Genomic DNA, 16,108 nt, shown 5'->3' with positions numbered 1-16,108 from the left:
GTCTTCGGGGTGCTGAAGCCTTGTTATGAACTGAATGGTGGCCAGCTGTTCCCTGTCAGGTCCCCCTTCCTCCCTCCACCTGAGGAGCAGCCCAAGCAAAGAGGCCGTAAAGGGCCACACATGGGAAGGACAAGGTAGCGTGGGAAGGGAGCAGTTGCCTGGGGAAGCTGTGCAGGTCCCTGAAAAGGAAGATCTTATCACCCCAACTTAGCCACTTCCTGGCCCTGACATTTTGGTTGAGCGTTCAGTGGGAGGGGAAATCAAGGCCCCTGAAAGACTCCTCTGTCAGTCTCCCAAATTCTGCGCCATGTGGCATGGAGCCACTGGTTGTGGGGACTGGGTTGGGGGGGAATGGGAAGAACGTTCAGAGTTCTTCCATCCTGCAGGCATCCAGAAGCCTTTCATGTAAGAGGGTTAGTCTATTTTCCTACCATGACAAAATACCTCAGAGACGTTATATGGAAAAGCAGAGGTTGGGCTGGAGAGATGGCTTAGCGGCTAAGGCGCATGCCTGCGAAGCCTAAGGACCCAGGTTTGGTTCTCTGGGTCCCACGGAAGCCAGAGGCACATGGTGGCGCATGTGTCTGGAGTTCATTTACAGTGGGCGAGAAGCTCTGGTGTGCCCATTTCCACTCTCCCTCTATCCCTGTCTCCATCTCTAATAAATAACTTAAAAACAAAAACAAAAAAACAACAGAGGTTGACTTAGCTCACAGTTTAGGGGGGGATCAAGGGTATGACGCTTGCACTGGCATGGGCCCCATTGACTGTATCACATCATGTCAAAGCTCATCATGGCAGTGTGTGTGTGTGTGTGAGAGAGAGAGAGAGAGAGAGAGAGATCGTATCACCAAAAAGGAAGATACAGAGAGGAGGAGGAGCCAGGCTTGCTCCGTTTACGACAGCATTCACATAAGAGCTAACCAGAGGGCTGGAGAGATGGCTTAGTGGTTAAGCACTTGCCTGTGAGGCCTAAGGACCGCGGTTCGAGGCTTGCTTCTTGTCGCGAGCACTCTCAAAGATGATTGGTTGAGAGGATTCCGCCCATGAAGGTCAATGATACGGAGACACTGGTGTACTCGCAAAGGAGTTTACTGGGATGAAAGTCACACACAAGCAAGTCCAAACTATCACAACTAATATTATAGCTAATATAATATATAACCAAACTATATTCATCACTACTAACACAAGAATATTTCTAACGAGTCTAACATGTATACAACCTGATATCGCGAGACTTGGGACGCAGTATCGCGAGACTCGGTCGCACCGCGAGACTCGGTCTGCGAGATTTCTGACGCTTTACAACCTGGTGGCGCGGGTCCGTGCTCCGACTTTTCTCTCGGTTCGCGGTGTTTCAAGGCGAGTCTCGGTCGTTCGGACAGCGTGTCGGGCAGATGAATTCGGATCGTGATGCGTCTCGCGGAGGTCTCAGTCCGGACTGCTGAGCAGCCGTTCAGTCAGTCATAGTGTCGGGAGGACTGGGACAACGGCTGCTGAGCAGCTGGGGTTTTTGTATTTTCCACTACTTATCTAGGGTTCCACACACACCTTCTGCTAATCTCTTACTATGTCATTGTACTCAGCTTACTCTTAGTTTTTGCTTACAAAGTTTGACTTTGCATTTTTACTCTCACACACAAAGAAAAAAAACTTATTTATCTAAACTGTCCCTGGACCATATGCTGGTCCTTACATGCTCATAACAATTCTCCAGGACCCACGTTAGCCAGACGCACAAGGGGGCGCACGCGTCTGGAGTTCGTTTGCAGTGGCTGGAGGCCCTGGTGCGCCCATTCTCTCTCTCTCTCTCTGCCTCTTTCTCTCTCTGTCACTCTCAAATAAATAAATAAAAATGAACAAAAAATTAAAAAAAAAAGAGCTAACCAGAGACCATGAGAACTACAAGAGAGGTACCCCTAATGAGAACTACAAGAGAGGTACCCCTAATGAGAACTACAAGAGAGGTACCCCTAATGACCTAAGCGACCTCCCCACTAGGTCCACCCACTTCTTAACACAGTCACGCCGAGAACAGAGACCAGCTCAGCTCATCCGTATCACAGCAACTTCCCTGCTCTGCCTCCCCCCGCCCCATCCTCCCTTTAAGCAGCCTTCCCTTCCCTGCAGGCCTTGGGCACAAGAGCTGGGCCTGGCCACAGCCCGTGCTGACTTTCCTGTGAACCTTATAGGAAGTCAAAACCCTGAGTCTTTTCCCACCAGCTCTGCATTCTCAGTCCACTCCTGTGCCCTCTCATCTCCATTGGCAGAACTGCTCCAACCATCCCAATTTGGAGAGGAAAGTAGTTGAGCTTAGAGAGAACTTGTAAGGAGCTGGAGAGACGGTTTAGTGATTAAGGCCCTTGCCTGCAAAGCCAAAGGACCCAGGTTTGATTCCTCAGGACCCATGTAAGCCAGCTGCACAAGGTGGCACATGTATCTGGAGTTTTTTTGCAGTGGATGAAGACCCTGGCATGCCCATTTTCTCTCTCTATCTGTCTCTCTCTCTCTCTCTCTCAAGTAAATAAATAAAATATTTAAAAAATTTAAAAATTCAAGAGCACATTTAAGTCCACAGGCCAACTAGACATCTTCAGACTGGGGCCTGCATTCAGCCGAGGAAGCAGAATAGCTTACAACCTGTGTGTTTTGGCATTTACCCAAGTTCAGACTATTAACCCGTGGTGTCTGCTGCCCTGGGTACTGGGTCTCTCATTTAGACTTCTTAAAAGATATTTATTTATGAGAGATAAAGAGGCAGAGAGAAAGAAAGAGTGGGGGCTCCAGGGCCTCTTAGCCACTGCAAACAAATTCCAGACGCATGTGTCATCTTGTGCGGCTGGCTTTCCGTGGGGAGCGGGGAATCGAAACCGGGTCCTTAGGCTTTGCAGGCAAATGTCTTAACCAGGAGACCACCTCTCCAGCCCACATTTAAGTCTTTTCTTTTCTCACTTTGATAGCACCATATTGTGAGACCTATGTGTCAAGGTAGTAGAATGTGGCTGTGGGTTAGCAAGGCAAATGCCTTGGAGCATGATTTAATGCAAGCATGGTTTGTGCGTGAGAGAGGAAGTGAGCCCACGGCTTGTCTGTAGAAGGGCCAGGTCGGGGGACCCAAGGCTCTGCCAAGGGACTGGGCTTTGCTCCGGTCACGGGGCCCATGCCATGCCCTGCTACCAGAGCCCGGGTGCTCATATCTGCTCAGGTTTTTCCATCTCAACACAGAGCAGGCTTTAGCCAGTGGTTCCGGCCCACTCCCCTCTCTGTGCCGGGCCGCGAGCTCAAGCCTCATTCTGTGATCTCTGGTCTTGGTGACAAGGCACACAGCATGGAGCAAAAAATAGCAGTTTGATTTTTTTTTCTTTTTTCCCCTCCACATTCCAAGTTGAGCGTGAAGTGTTGGCAGTCTAAAACGAGTTACACAAATAAATCTTGTTTTGACTCATAGTCCAGGGGAGTGGATAAATATGGAAACCCCCAAGATATAATTTTGCAGTCATTTTTTTTTTTCTTAGCATAACAGTCAGTATGCCTTAATGTGCTGAGATTTTTGTTGTTGTTGTTTTCTGGCTCCAGAGAAATAGCGGCACTCTTCCATCTAAGTGCTTTTTCCTGCCTCCCAGCAAATAGATCACACACACACACACACACACACACACACTCACACACACTCCTGCAGGCTCAACCCAGCAGCTGCGCGCCGTGAGCTGAACGCCAGTCTTCTGCTCTGGGTTGACAGCTCCTGTTCTCTAAAGTCAGAGATGAGTGATCTTGAATCTCAACACATCTGTCTTCTAATAATCGCGAGTTCAGAGAAAGGCAGCCAGCATTAGAGAGGGCCTTCTTTCTGCGTCTGAAAGTTCTGAAACAGAAATACATCCTGAAAGTCTGATTTAGAAATCAGAGACTCGAGAGAGAGAGAGAGAAAGGAGCCATTTGAGGAGTCACCAACAGAGAGGGGACAGTGCCCAGTCTCCTAAGGAGAGATTGTGTGTTGGCCAAGGAGCTGAGCAGGTCAGAAGAAAGATGGTAAGCTCTTGGCGTGGTCTGTGGCACATACAGCATTTGACCAACGTCTAGAAAAATGTAGACAGCACAGGTTTGTTCACCAAAGTCAAGGCTAAAACAAGATTCACTTTGAACTTTCTAAAGGACGTATCTATCAGGCTTGGGAGTGGTAGAGAATTTGCCTAGTATGCTTAAGGACCTGGGTTCCGGCACTGACAGACTGGAAAGTTTTGCATCATCTAATGGATACTGATGTACCTGCTTGTGCCCAGAGCTATAGACAGGCAAGGCTGAAACCTAATTATGAACAAGAAAGGCAAGCCCTGGGGGAGGGGGTTGCGGCGAGGGTTAGGGAGTACCGTGAGACAGCCATACCAAGCCCTGACCCCCCATGACCGCGCCAGGGACGACACACTGCTTGCCACCGTTGGCACACACTCTCTGGCCTTGTGAGCATTCCCATTTACTGCGAAGACCCGCCTCATTCTCTCTATCAGGGTCAGGCAGGGGTCCACCAAGGGAAAATGAGTTGGTCCAGAGTGGTGGCATAAGAAAGGAGGAGAAAAATTGTGGGGGGGACAGAAACTGCAGCTCTGGCAGGCTGCTCGGCTTGCTTTCTGTTCCTTCTTTGCCTTTTACATCTAGGAATTGCTTTAAGAAGAAAAACTGCCCTCTTCTCCTCCCCCCACTCCACCCCAGAGCAGGGGTGGTGTTTGCACTACACAGGACCCCGACGTCAGGCTTCTGCTCAGGCCCCACCCCACCCTCTCCATTCATTCATTCATCATTCATTCATTCATTCATTGTACTTCGTCACCATTCCTTTGCTAAGGAAGGAAGCCACAGCCACTGTCTGCTCTATGGAATAGTAAAACCAGGGTTAGAATCCACCCCTGAGCTTTCAGGTCTCAGGCCCATCCTGCGTCAAGAAACCTCAGAAAAATTTACTCGTTCCTCACGCATAAACTACACACGTATCTTTCTCGTGGGCTCTAAACAGCAAGTCTCTTGGCCCAGTTCCCTGAATCCTCTCTTTTCTTCCTAATCTGCAGCAACTGTTTGCATGTGTATTTGGAGGCACGCTGTGGTCCCACAGAATGGGGACACTGTCATTAACCAACACTTGGCTTCGATGGGGAACCTTAACAGTCTCTATAGGCCCATGACTAGCTTTCTCACAGGGACACAATTGTAAGATTTACCTAGCGCATCAGCGACATCTGTGATTTAGCTGCTCTTGACAGGTCAGATGACAGGAGTCGTCGCTGTGGGCAATAATTACTCTCTTCCCAGTGGGTATTGTGTTCAGAGTCCTGTTTAGTAAGACACTAAGTAGCAGACCATTCAGTAGGATTAAGAATCTAGACAGAGGGCTGGAGAGATGGCTTAGCGGTTAAGGCGCTTGCCTGTGAAGCCTAAGGACCTGTGTTCGACTCTCCAGATCCCACATAAGCCAGACGCACAAAGGTGAGGCAAGCTCAGGGTTGCACATGCCCACTAGGTGGCGCAGGCATCCAAAGTGCAATTGCAGTGGCTGAGGCCCTGGCACAACAATTCTCTTTTTCTCTCTGTCACTGTCTCTCATCACTTACTCGCTTTCTTTAAAATAGTATTTTTAAAAAATTGTTTCAAGAATCTAGACAGAAAGGCCAGAGAATTATGGACCCTTGCACAAGGGGTCCTCATAACTGACTTTGTTGTGGAGTGTTCTGTGGCTCTCTGGGCCTGGTGTGCTCATTTAGTAAACGAGACTTAACTTCTTGCTGCTGAACTGCATGCAAGACAAACAAATGTGCAGCTTAAGGAAACATTCAGGCTTTAATTTCAGATGTAATTGAATCTAAACTTTAAAGTAGGTGTTCCGATCATGTGGAATTGAGCCATTTATATGGAACGCTGAGGCCAAGCGGTGAGAGCATTGGCAAAGCCGTTACGTAGGCTTACGAGCTTCTATTAACCACAGCAAAACATGGAGCCACAATAAGTATTTGTTACCAAACGAAAGGCATTAAAAGGCCCTCACTAATTATTTTACGAAATAAAGTAACAGGGCTGGGGAGATGGCTTAGCAGTGAGGGCGCTTGCCTGTGAAGCCTAAGGACCCATGTTTGACTCTCCAGAGCCCACGTTGGCCAGATGCCACCAAGGTGAGGCAAGCGCAAGGTGGCATATGCCCACTAGGTGGCGCCAAGCACCAGGAGTTTGATCGCAGTGGCTGAGGCCCTGGTGAGCCAATTCTTTCTCACTCCCTGTCTCTCTCTGAAATAAAATAAAATAAATAAAAAATTTAAATAAAACAACAACTATAAATGTGAGCTGTATGTATTTACCCACTGTGTAGCTCTGCGTCTGCCAGTTCTGGTGCTCAGTGACCCAGTGGCTCGGTGACATGACCTATATTTGGACCCATTCCTCAGGATCCAACTGGAGGCCTTTAGAGCTGTCATTTCGTGTGCACTGTTTGTGCACGCACGCGCACACGTAACGTCTTGTAAGTGCAGGTGTGCCTTGCCACAGAGTGAGGGTAGAGGACGGGCAATGTCTGCAGTCCTCGCTTCCCACCTTGTTCGAGGGAGGGTCTCGCATAATTTCCTACTGTGTTCGTCAAGCTAGCTGGCCCTGGATTCTGGATGCCCAAACTCAGTCGTTAGCTAAGTCATTAGGGTTCTGGGAAAATAGACTCCTGGTTTACATATATTTTTATTTATTTATTTGAGAAAGGGAAAGAGGAAGAGAGAGAGAGAGAGAATAGGCATGGCAGGGCTTCCAGCCACTGCAAACAGACTGCAGATACTTGTGCCCCCTTGTGCATCTGGCTTACGTGGGTCCTGGGGAATCAAACCGAGTTCCTCAGGCTTTGCAGGCAAGTGCCTGAACCGCTAAGCCATGTCTCCAGCCCCAGACTCCTGTTTATAGCCACCTCCCCATCCCCTAGCTATACCTCTTCTAAGCCCGAACAGCTGCAGGGCACACTGACTTGTTTCCGTGGTTCATTAGACGTGGCCTGGCCCCTTAGCAGCGCCCTGGCACTGTAAGCCACAGGAAAGGGTCCTTGCTCACCCAGCACCCACTGTCTTCTGTCCCCTGCCCCGCACACATCGCCAGGTTTCATGCTCCATCTGAGATCCATAGAGGGTGAGAGGGGAAGCGGTCATTGAACAGATGGACACCGGGTGGGAGCAAATGGGCGCCTAGGCGACTTGCTCTCAGACAAGGCGACTGTCCTTCTCAGCTGTTGGGCGTCTGAGACAGCGGAGGGGCTCACACATCAGGCTGCGGGCTTCCAGCCAGTGTTTGGAGCCTGCTTCTCCCGAGAGAGGCTTCTTCTCTCAGCGGAGGGATGTTCTGTTTTGCAGGAAGCTGTGGGAGACCGCGTTCCTGTGCTTCTGCTGGGCAATAAACTTGACAAGGAGCAGGAGCGGGAAGTCCCGCGGGGTCTCGGGGAGCAGCTTGCCAAGGTACAAAGCCAGCATTTTGCCTTTCTCCGGACAGGGTGAGGATCCTTAACGTGCAGTCACGAGCCCGGGGCCTTGGAGGCGAGTTCTGGAAACCCCGTGGGGAAGAAGCAGTTAGGGAAACGGGTGCCTTGGCATCGCAGCCTGTCTGGGTTCTGAGCACGTAGAACTCTCCTAAGAAAGGTAGAGATCACAAGATGGAGTTGGCTGGGGAAACCCTGGGTATGGGGACTTATCCTAAACTCCCTTCCCTAAAGCACAGAATTACAGATTCTAAGCAAGTAAGAGATGGCGCCTTCCAAGCCTTGCTCTGATCCTTGAAGCCCACCAGGCACATCTCCATTGGTCACCTCCAAGGATGAAGGCTCCACCATCTGCCAAGGCAGGCTGCCCTCCCGTGGGCCACTCTGCTAAAGGGCACCCTTTCTAGGAAGATGGAGCTCCCCCCCGTTGCAGTCCGGTTCGCATTGCTGGTAGAAATCACCCAACCAAGAGCAGCTTCTGGGAAAAAGAGATTTATTTTGGCTTACAGGCTTAAGGGGAAGCTCCACGATGGCAGGGGAAAACAATGGCATGAGCAGAGGGTGGGCATCACCCCCTGGCCAACAGAAGGTGGACCACAGCAACAGGAGGGTGTGCCCAACACTGACATGGGGAAATTGGCTATAAAGCCCATAAGCCCACCCCCAACAATACACTCCCTCCAGGAGGCATTAATTCCCAAATATCCATCAGCAGCTGGGGATCTAGCATTCACAACACCTAAGTTTATGGGGGACACCTGAATCAAACCACCACACACTCTCCGCCCCCGCCCAAGCTCAGGGTTAACTCAGGGGAGGCCCTGGGATTTCAGCCATCAAAAGAAGTATCAGGATTTCCGGGCTCCTCCCACCTCCCAGACCTGAGGAGATAAAGGACCCAGCGCAGCCCCAGCTGAAACCACAGAGGAACGGGAAAAATGAGCAAGAGAGCTGCTTTTCTCAGTGAATCTGACATCAGCACAGGGGTGAAGGAGACAGACACTGAGGACACTCAACACCTACCAAATCAGAGATCCAGAGGCTCCTATGAGCCCCTCACTGAAGTAGACTTAAAATGCACCCAACATGGCTCAGGGACTTTTGTGGCAGAGGGGGGTGGAAAGATTGTTAGAGTCACAAGTTGGGACATTTTGCACAGAGACATTGCCTCTCCCCCATAACTGACGGCTGCCCCCACAATGCACAACCCACATTCCCCATGGGGTTGACCCGTATCCCCAATGAGGAAGGCCTCTTCAGAAAAGGGGCAGGGATGAGGGAAATGATGGTACCAACATGTGTTGTTTATATACTAAATATGTCCATATCTACTAAAAAAAAGTTTATAAAAAATAAAAAGTGGCCGGGCATGGTGGCGCACGCCTGTAATACCAGCACTCGGGAGGCAGAGGTAGGAGGATCACCATGAGTTCGAGGCCGCCCTGAGACTCCATAGTGAATTCCAGGTCAGCCTGGGATAGAGTGAGACCCTACCTGGGAAATCCAAAATAAATAAATAAATAAGTAAAAATAAAAAGCACTGGTCCTTGAGCCTGTGAATGGGACCAGCGGGGCCCAAGGGAAAAGTAGGCAACCGGCCTGGGTGTGCTCCATGGCTCCTTCTCTCGCCTGGGTTTTCATGAGGCTGTGCGTCCGAGGGAAGGAAGTGACTCTTGCTCAGAGCGGGGCTAATGCTCCAAGCCTGGGAAACAAGCACAAGCGGAGGAAGATTCAGATGGGAAGGACAAAGAGGAAGCCTGTCTGCTGTCGTTGCGGAGGGCCACCAGGCAGTCACATGTCCGCGATTCTAACGTCCAAATGCTCTGAACAACAGTTTCTTTTGCAATTCCATCTGGCAGAAAAATCTGACCGGAACTGACATGAGCCTATTTCTGGTCTTTATCTCTGTGAATGAATATTCAAATGTCTCACTGAAGAATTAATACACCTGATTGTAGAGTGTTGTTCCAGGCCCGTTGAGGGGCTTATGTAAGGGGTAGATAGATATGCATGCATTGACTTTCTAAAATTAAAAAAAAAATAAATTCTGGATTCTAAAACACATCTACATCAAAGGAGTTTTTGGCTAAGGAATTGTAGACCTAAATTATTATTATCCTGTTTCTTGTTTCAATTGGTGAAAAGCCATCGAGATAGGAGTTGAGTGAGTCATTAAAAGTATCATAGTGGGGCTGGAGTGATGGCTTAGTGGTTAAGCGCTTGCCTGTGAAGCCTAAGGACCCCGGTTCGAGGCTCGGTTCCCCAGGTCCCACGTTAGCCAGATGCACCAGGGGACGCACGCGTCTGGAGTTCGTTTGCAGAGGCCCGAAGCACTGGCGCGCCCATTCTCTCTCTCTCCCTCTATCTGTCTTTCTCTCTGTCTGTCGCTCTCAAATAAATAAATAAATAAATAAAGTATCATAGTGGCCCAGCATGGTGGTGCACGCCTTTAATCCCAGCACTCAGGAGGCAGAGGTAGGAGTATCTCCGTGAGTTCAAGGCCGCCCTGAGACTCCATAGTGAATTCCAGGTCAGCCTGGGCTAGAGTGAGACCCTACCTCAAAAAAAATCAAATCAAAACAACAACAAAAAGCAACACACAAAGTATCATAGTCGTGGGATCCGCATTTGAGGCTGGAAGTCATGCCTTGCACGTCTAGATCTTTCTACCTGCACCTCCACCCATGAAGGGGCTCCTCTGACAGCCTGCCCCACAGTTGGGTCTTACAGAAAGTGAACAATGAGAGATAAAGCTGGAAGACAAGGGTGGAGGCTATTGCTGGACCCACTGGTGTGGCTGGAGAGAGCTAAACGGCGAACCCTCGTGAGCTATAGTCCTCCGAGCATCCTCACTCGGTCCGCTCCACATGGCCACGGATATCAGCCTTCAAGGGCAGAGCATTCCAAGCCAGAGCTCCGTGATGATGCCACTGTTTCCAGGATTCAAGCAACCTACGGACAGAAGTGACACGTGGACTGCAGGGGACCTTGGCCAAGGCTGATGTGCGCGCGGCGTGGTGCCCATCTGACGAGGGAGGGTTAGTTTTCCCGCGTGCCAGCACTGACAGCCGGGCAGCCGGGCACTATCTAACTGGTGTGAGGGACGATGAGCCTGGAGCGCCCCACGACAAGGCCGGTCGGCAGAAGGCCAGGATGCTGAGAGCAGCTTCCGGGATCCCTGTCATTCGTGAAACCTCTCTGGCCTCAGCTTCTCTGCCTGGGAAGTGGGAGGATCGTCCCCGGCCACGGCCTTTCTGTCTGCGGCGGAGGCTGGTGCGAAAATGAAACAGGCGAGCAAGTTCTTCACAGGGCTTCGAGAAAGAGTCAAGGAAACGTGCGGCTGTCGCTTCGCTTCTGCTGGAACTCACCCACTCATGTGACCATCGGTCAGGGTCCCCAGGAGACCCTTTGTCCCACACTGAGGAGGGTGCCCGAGGAGTTCAAAGGGCCAGTGAGCTGGCACCCTCCCCCGCCTCCCTTGGTGAGCTGCTTCAGTGCCCTCCTGGTTTTTGTAAAGGGGAGCTCTGCGGTTCTGGGGTGATTCCTGGAACCCTAAGTCCTGAGTTCATTTCTGCAGACTAACCAACAAATTGGCAATTCCATATTCAAGGGAATGATTTTTAAAATACCACACTTGGGCTGGGGGGATGGCTTAGCAGTTAAGGCGTTTACCTGCAAAGCCAAAGGACCCAGGTTCGAGTCTCCGGGTCCCACGTAAAGCCAGATGCACAAGGGGACGCACGCATATGGAGTTCGTTTGCAGAGGTTGGGGGCCCTGGCGCGCCCATTATCTCTCTCTGTCTTTCCTTCCCTCTTTCTCTGTCAAATAAATAAATAAAAATAAAATATTTTTTAAAACACCATAGTTTATTCAGCTATCACAGGGAAAGGGCTGAGGCAGGGAAGGGAAAGTGGGGAGAAGGGAGACATGCCATGTGGAGTCCAAGAGCACACGAAAACAAACATGGATCTTAGGTTAAAAGAAAACACAAAAAGGGATTTAAGGAAAAAAGAAAAAAAAAGGCCCAAGAGCATTGCTGCCGCAGTTCTGGAGAGAGAGAGCCCTCACCTCTCCGTGGGTTAGAGAAGATCTATTTTAAAATTCGTGCCAGCACACCTGAGCACACCTGCCCCAGGTTTCCCAGGCAACCGGCCTGGGCTTGCAGGAGAAAGCCACCCATACCTGGGCAAGGTGTGTGCTCAAAAGAGATCTAACTGGGTGAGATGGGCAAGTGCTAAATCACGTGCCTGAAAGCAGGTGGGGCAAGGGGAGATAGGCCGTGCCAGCTGGGATGGGCAGATGTGGCGAGGGCATGACCTAAGATTTCTCCCCTAAGGGCCATGCTGTCTAGCCAGCCAGAGCTACCTATTCTGGAAACCTCCACAGATTCCCTCTGCTTTGTGATTCCAGGAGAACAGTCTCATCTTCTATGAATGCAGTGCTCACTCCGGTCACAACACGAAAGAGTCCCTCCTTCACCTGGCCAGGTAAGAGGAGCGCTGAGCGGGTGAAGGAGACCGTTGAGCCCCGTTGCACTTGGCCGGGTGGGATCCCCTGCTCCCCTCCACCCAGGCCTCCCTTTTAATGCCTGCCCCGGCTCGGAAGCACAGGCCTTCGTGGAGGAGGTCAGAGGTGAGGGCCAGCCTTCTCAAACGGTAGTGACAACAGAATGGTGGAGCAGCGTGTCACTCCTGCCAGAGTCCTGTTCCAAACCATAGAGGCTGCCCTCAGCCCAAGTCCTCTTTAAAATTAAAAAAAAATGGGGCTGAAGACATGATTTAGTAGTTAAACTGCTTGCTGGCAAAGCCAAAGGACACAGGTTTGATTCCCCAGGACCCACGTAATCCAGGTGCACAAGATGGCACATGTGTTTGGAGTTCGTTTGCAGTGGCTGGAGGTCCTGGCATGCTCATTCTCTCTCTCTCCTTGCAAATAAATAAAATATTTTAAAACTTTTCTGACGGGGGTGGGGGGAGACAGACAGAGAGAGTGAGAGAAAGAGACAGAAAGAATGTGAATATGCCAGGGCTTCCAGCCACTGCAGATGAACTCCAGATGGATGTGCCAGTTTGTACACTTAGCTTTCTTTATGCGGGTACTGGGGAGCTCTGACCCGGGCCATCAGGCTTTGCAAGCAAGTGTCTTTGGCCACTGAGCCATCCAGCCTCGGGTGTTCCTTGTAAACGCAGATACTCTACAGGATTACTTGGCAGCTAGCGTGGGTTCCGGTGGGTTCCTATAGTGGGGGGGGGGCACAGAGAGGCAGGGCTGGGTTGAAGAACCCACGGTAATGCAATGTTGTGGAAGTTTATCCCCCCCCATCCCCACACATACCCCAACGAGACGTGAACCCACGTCTAGTCACCACGCAGAAAACACAGACAGCAAGCCAAAGTGCAGTTTACACCAGAATCAGGTTTGGTGAGCCAATGAACTGAAGGCGGAGGGCTTACTCAGAGCATGGGGCCCCAAAGCAGCCCTACTACCAAAAAGTCTCATCATGGCACAGTTGGCAACCTCCCCGTGGCTATGCCAAGGAGTCCACTGTGTCGGGATGACCCCTGTGGATGCTCTTCCCAAAGCCTTCGGGTGAGGCCTTAGTTACAGAGCCTGGAGCCCCCGGAGCAGCGGTTTCAATGGGGCTGCCACCGTCCCTTGATCTTTTAAAAAAAAAAAATTTTTAAGATTTATTTGAGAGAGAGAGAATGGGCACGCCAGGGCCTCCAGCCACTGCACATGAACTCCGGACGTGTGTGCCCCCTTGTGCAACTGGCTTACGCGGGTCCTGGGGGATCGAACCTCGGTCCTTAGGCTTTGCAGGCAAGTGCCTGAACCGCTAAGCCATCCCTCCAGCCCTGTCCCTTGATCTTTTGCTGTGGATCTATTCAGTTTCCCCCTGAGGCCACAAGACCTCATGTGTCATCGCTAACAGCGGACACAAGGGGTGCCTGAGATCCCAGGTAGGGGTCTGACCGCCCCCCTACGCCCCCCCTTCCACAGGGGACTGGTAACAGGCACGGTCTCGCCAAGTGTCAAGAGTTGTCACAGCTGCTTTTGATAAAGCTGTCAGCAGTTCTGCTTCCATCGCAGAGGAGTTTGCCAGGCAACATGCAGGGCTGAAAGGTCTGCTCACACAGACAGAGTCTGCCTACACCGAAAACCAAGACAGCAAAACTACACTGGAAGTTGTTTTCTGCTAGGGTTTCCATCCGTCCACCCAGTGAACAAACACTAAATAACACTGAATAACATCCCTGTCCGCTCAGCACTCATACTGGGGCGTTTGAAAACATGTGAATCTGAGTAATTAAGAATCCAGAACAAGGGCCAGAGAGATGGCTTAGTGGTTAAGCGCTTGCCTGTGAAGCCTAAGGACCCCAGTTCGAGGCTCGATTCCCCAGGACCCACGTTAGCCAGATGCACAAGGGGGCGCACGTGTCTGGAGTTCGTTTGCAGTGGCTGGAGGCCCTGGCATGCCCATTCTCTCTCTCTCTCTCTCTCTCTCTCTGCGTCTTTCTCTCTCTGTCTGTCGCTCTCAAATAAATAAATAAAAATAAACCAAAAAAATTTAAAAAAAGAATCCAGAACAAGCCTTCTATATATTAGAAGGGTTTGGGGTTATATAGGACACTTACTAGAGTTCTAGACCTTTCTCTGCCACTGACTCACACTGAGAGTGTGGGAACATCAGTCATACCCTTCCCTGCCCACTCACAGGCTGTTGTGAGTGTCAAAAAGAGACACACGAGGTGAAGGTCCCTGGGAGCGTAGAGCAGGGTCAAGGTCCTTCCTGTTCCTCTAAGCTTTCCCCTCCTGCTTTGAACCCGGAGCTGTGGCGGCTGGACACCTTCCCTCCGCAGAGCTAACAAGTGGTGAGTCTCTTTTCTGACTTTAGGCGTGCGCCACTTACTGTGATAGCAGCAGAGTCCCCAAATAAAGGCCACCTTTATGTGACCCCAAGTGATGTGGGGGGGGGGGCGTCGCAATAGAGAGGGAGGCAAAGTGCCGTTGGTGACCCCCAGAGGGTCAGGGGCAGCTTTCGGGTGGAGACGTCTGCAAAGGTCCATCGTAACTGAGGAGAGACTAGATACTGACGGACGCTTGGGTTAGGGCTGCTCATCCGTGGCCTCCAGCCTCCAGCCTAGAAGCCTCTCCAAGCCAGGAGTGGTGGCGCACGCCTTTAATCCCAGCACTTGGGAGGCAGAGGTGGGAGGATCACCATGAGTTCGAGGCCACGCTGAGACTCCATAGTGAATTCCAGGTCAGCCTGGGCTACGGTGAGACCCTACCTTGACAAAACAAACAAAGTTCCTCCACCGCAATCACCATCCCTTCCCTCCCCCAGGTTCCTCAAGGAGCAGGAAGACACAGCAAGGGTGGACACCGTCCAGATTGCGCCCCCCTCCAAGAAGTCCTGCTGTGGCTGACGGGACACCTTCAGCCACTGGCTGTGCCCAAACCCAGGGTCACGGGATTATTCTGCTCAAGAGGTCAAGCTCCCCCTCAACCTGGCCCCTTGTTGGTGACTCGACACCCCCCCCCCGCCCCCCAGCAGAAGGAAGCATTTAGTCAGGAAGGATGGTCTTCCAGGAGCTTGGAATCTGGTCCTCCCTTTCCTCTCCTACAACCCAAATACTCACTTCTCTTTTCCTTCACCTCCAGCTTTATTCCCTAAAGAGAAGAAGCAAATGGGTCTCTCCAGAAAAAAAAAAAAAAAAAAAAAAAAAAAAAAGCCACCTTGTGCCTTTCTCCTCTTCCCTTCCCCTTAGCAGCCTCTGTATTGCGGTTGCTATGACAACCACAAGATGGCTTGGTGCTTCCTGCAGGCCCGAGATGGTACAAGTTGGGTGACGCCAGGGTGGCCTGTCTTGCTTTGGCACCTGTTCATCTGAGGCCTGAAGAACTGCCCTCTGGACTATGTGTCATGGATCTTGAGATCCCCGAGCGGATGCCCCCCAGCTGCCCGGAGCTCCCGTCCTTCCTCGGTGTGGACTTCTGAGCCTCTCCCAGCAGCCACCGTGTCTTCTGGGTTTGTGCCCACAGACTCACAAAGAGCCCGCGACCCAGGCTTCAGAGCAAGGACAGCGGGTGACAAGGCCATGCCAAGAGAGCAGGCTGACTTAGTACTTGGACTGAGCTATGAAAGGAAAGCAAGGGAGAAAGCCATCTGCTGCTGAAGACAAGTGACCACTGTCTCAGGGTCTCACTGAGGTGGCTGTCACGGTGTATAAGCCATTTTCCGAACATTTCTCCAAGTAGGTCTTCGGAAAACCATACTGGATAATTGGCAGAAGCTCAACACTAGGTCCGTAGTTACTGACTTTGATTTCCTTTCTCTTTATGCCAAGAGATCATAGTCTCTTTTTTCTTTTTAAATTTTTTTCTCTTTTTTCTTTCTTTCTTTTTTTTTTTTTGAAGTAGGGTTTCACTCTAGCCCAGGCTGACCTGGAATTCACTCTGTATTCTCAGGGTGGCCTCGAACTCGCGGCGATCCTCCTACCTCTGCCTCCCGAGTGCTGGGATTAAAGGCGTGCGCCACCACGCCCGGCTCATGGTCTCTCTGTTTCAACGTGCTGATGACGTTGACGTTCTGCTGGTAGCCGAGAAGCGAACAGGGC

The 16,108-nt window shown here is 51.0% G+C and overlaps 1 protein-coding gene across 1 annotated transcript in view; it reads left to right on the top strand.

The window, feature by feature from the left end:
* The window catches only part of Cracr2a (calcium release activated channel regulator 2A), an 86,145-nt gene extending 70,923 nt beyond the window's left edge, over positions 1-15,222 (top strand). The window contains exons 15-17 of the mRNA XM_045139799.1: positions 7,368-7,469; positions 11,901-11,977; positions 14,836-15,222. Of these exons, the coding sequence (XP_044995734.1) occupies positions 7,368-7,469; positions 11,901-11,977; positions 14,836-14,917 (261 nt within the window). The 3' untranslated portion in view covers positions 14,918-15,222. The remainder of the gene's footprint in view (positions 1-7,367; positions 7,470-11,900; positions 11,978-14,835) is intronic.
* Positions 15,223-16,108: the final 886 nt, after the last annotated feature.

The sequence above is a fragment of the Jaculus jaculus genome, chromosome 23, assembly GCF_020740685.1.
Source record: "Jaculus jaculus isolate mJacJac1 chromosome 23, mJacJac1.mat.Y.cur, whole genome shotgun sequence".
In the NCBI taxonomy this organism is placed as follows: Eukaryota; Metazoa; Chordata; class Mammalia; order Rodentia; family Dipodidae; genus Jaculus; species Jaculus jaculus.
This window is presented reverse-complemented; position numbering and strand designations above follow the sequence as displayed.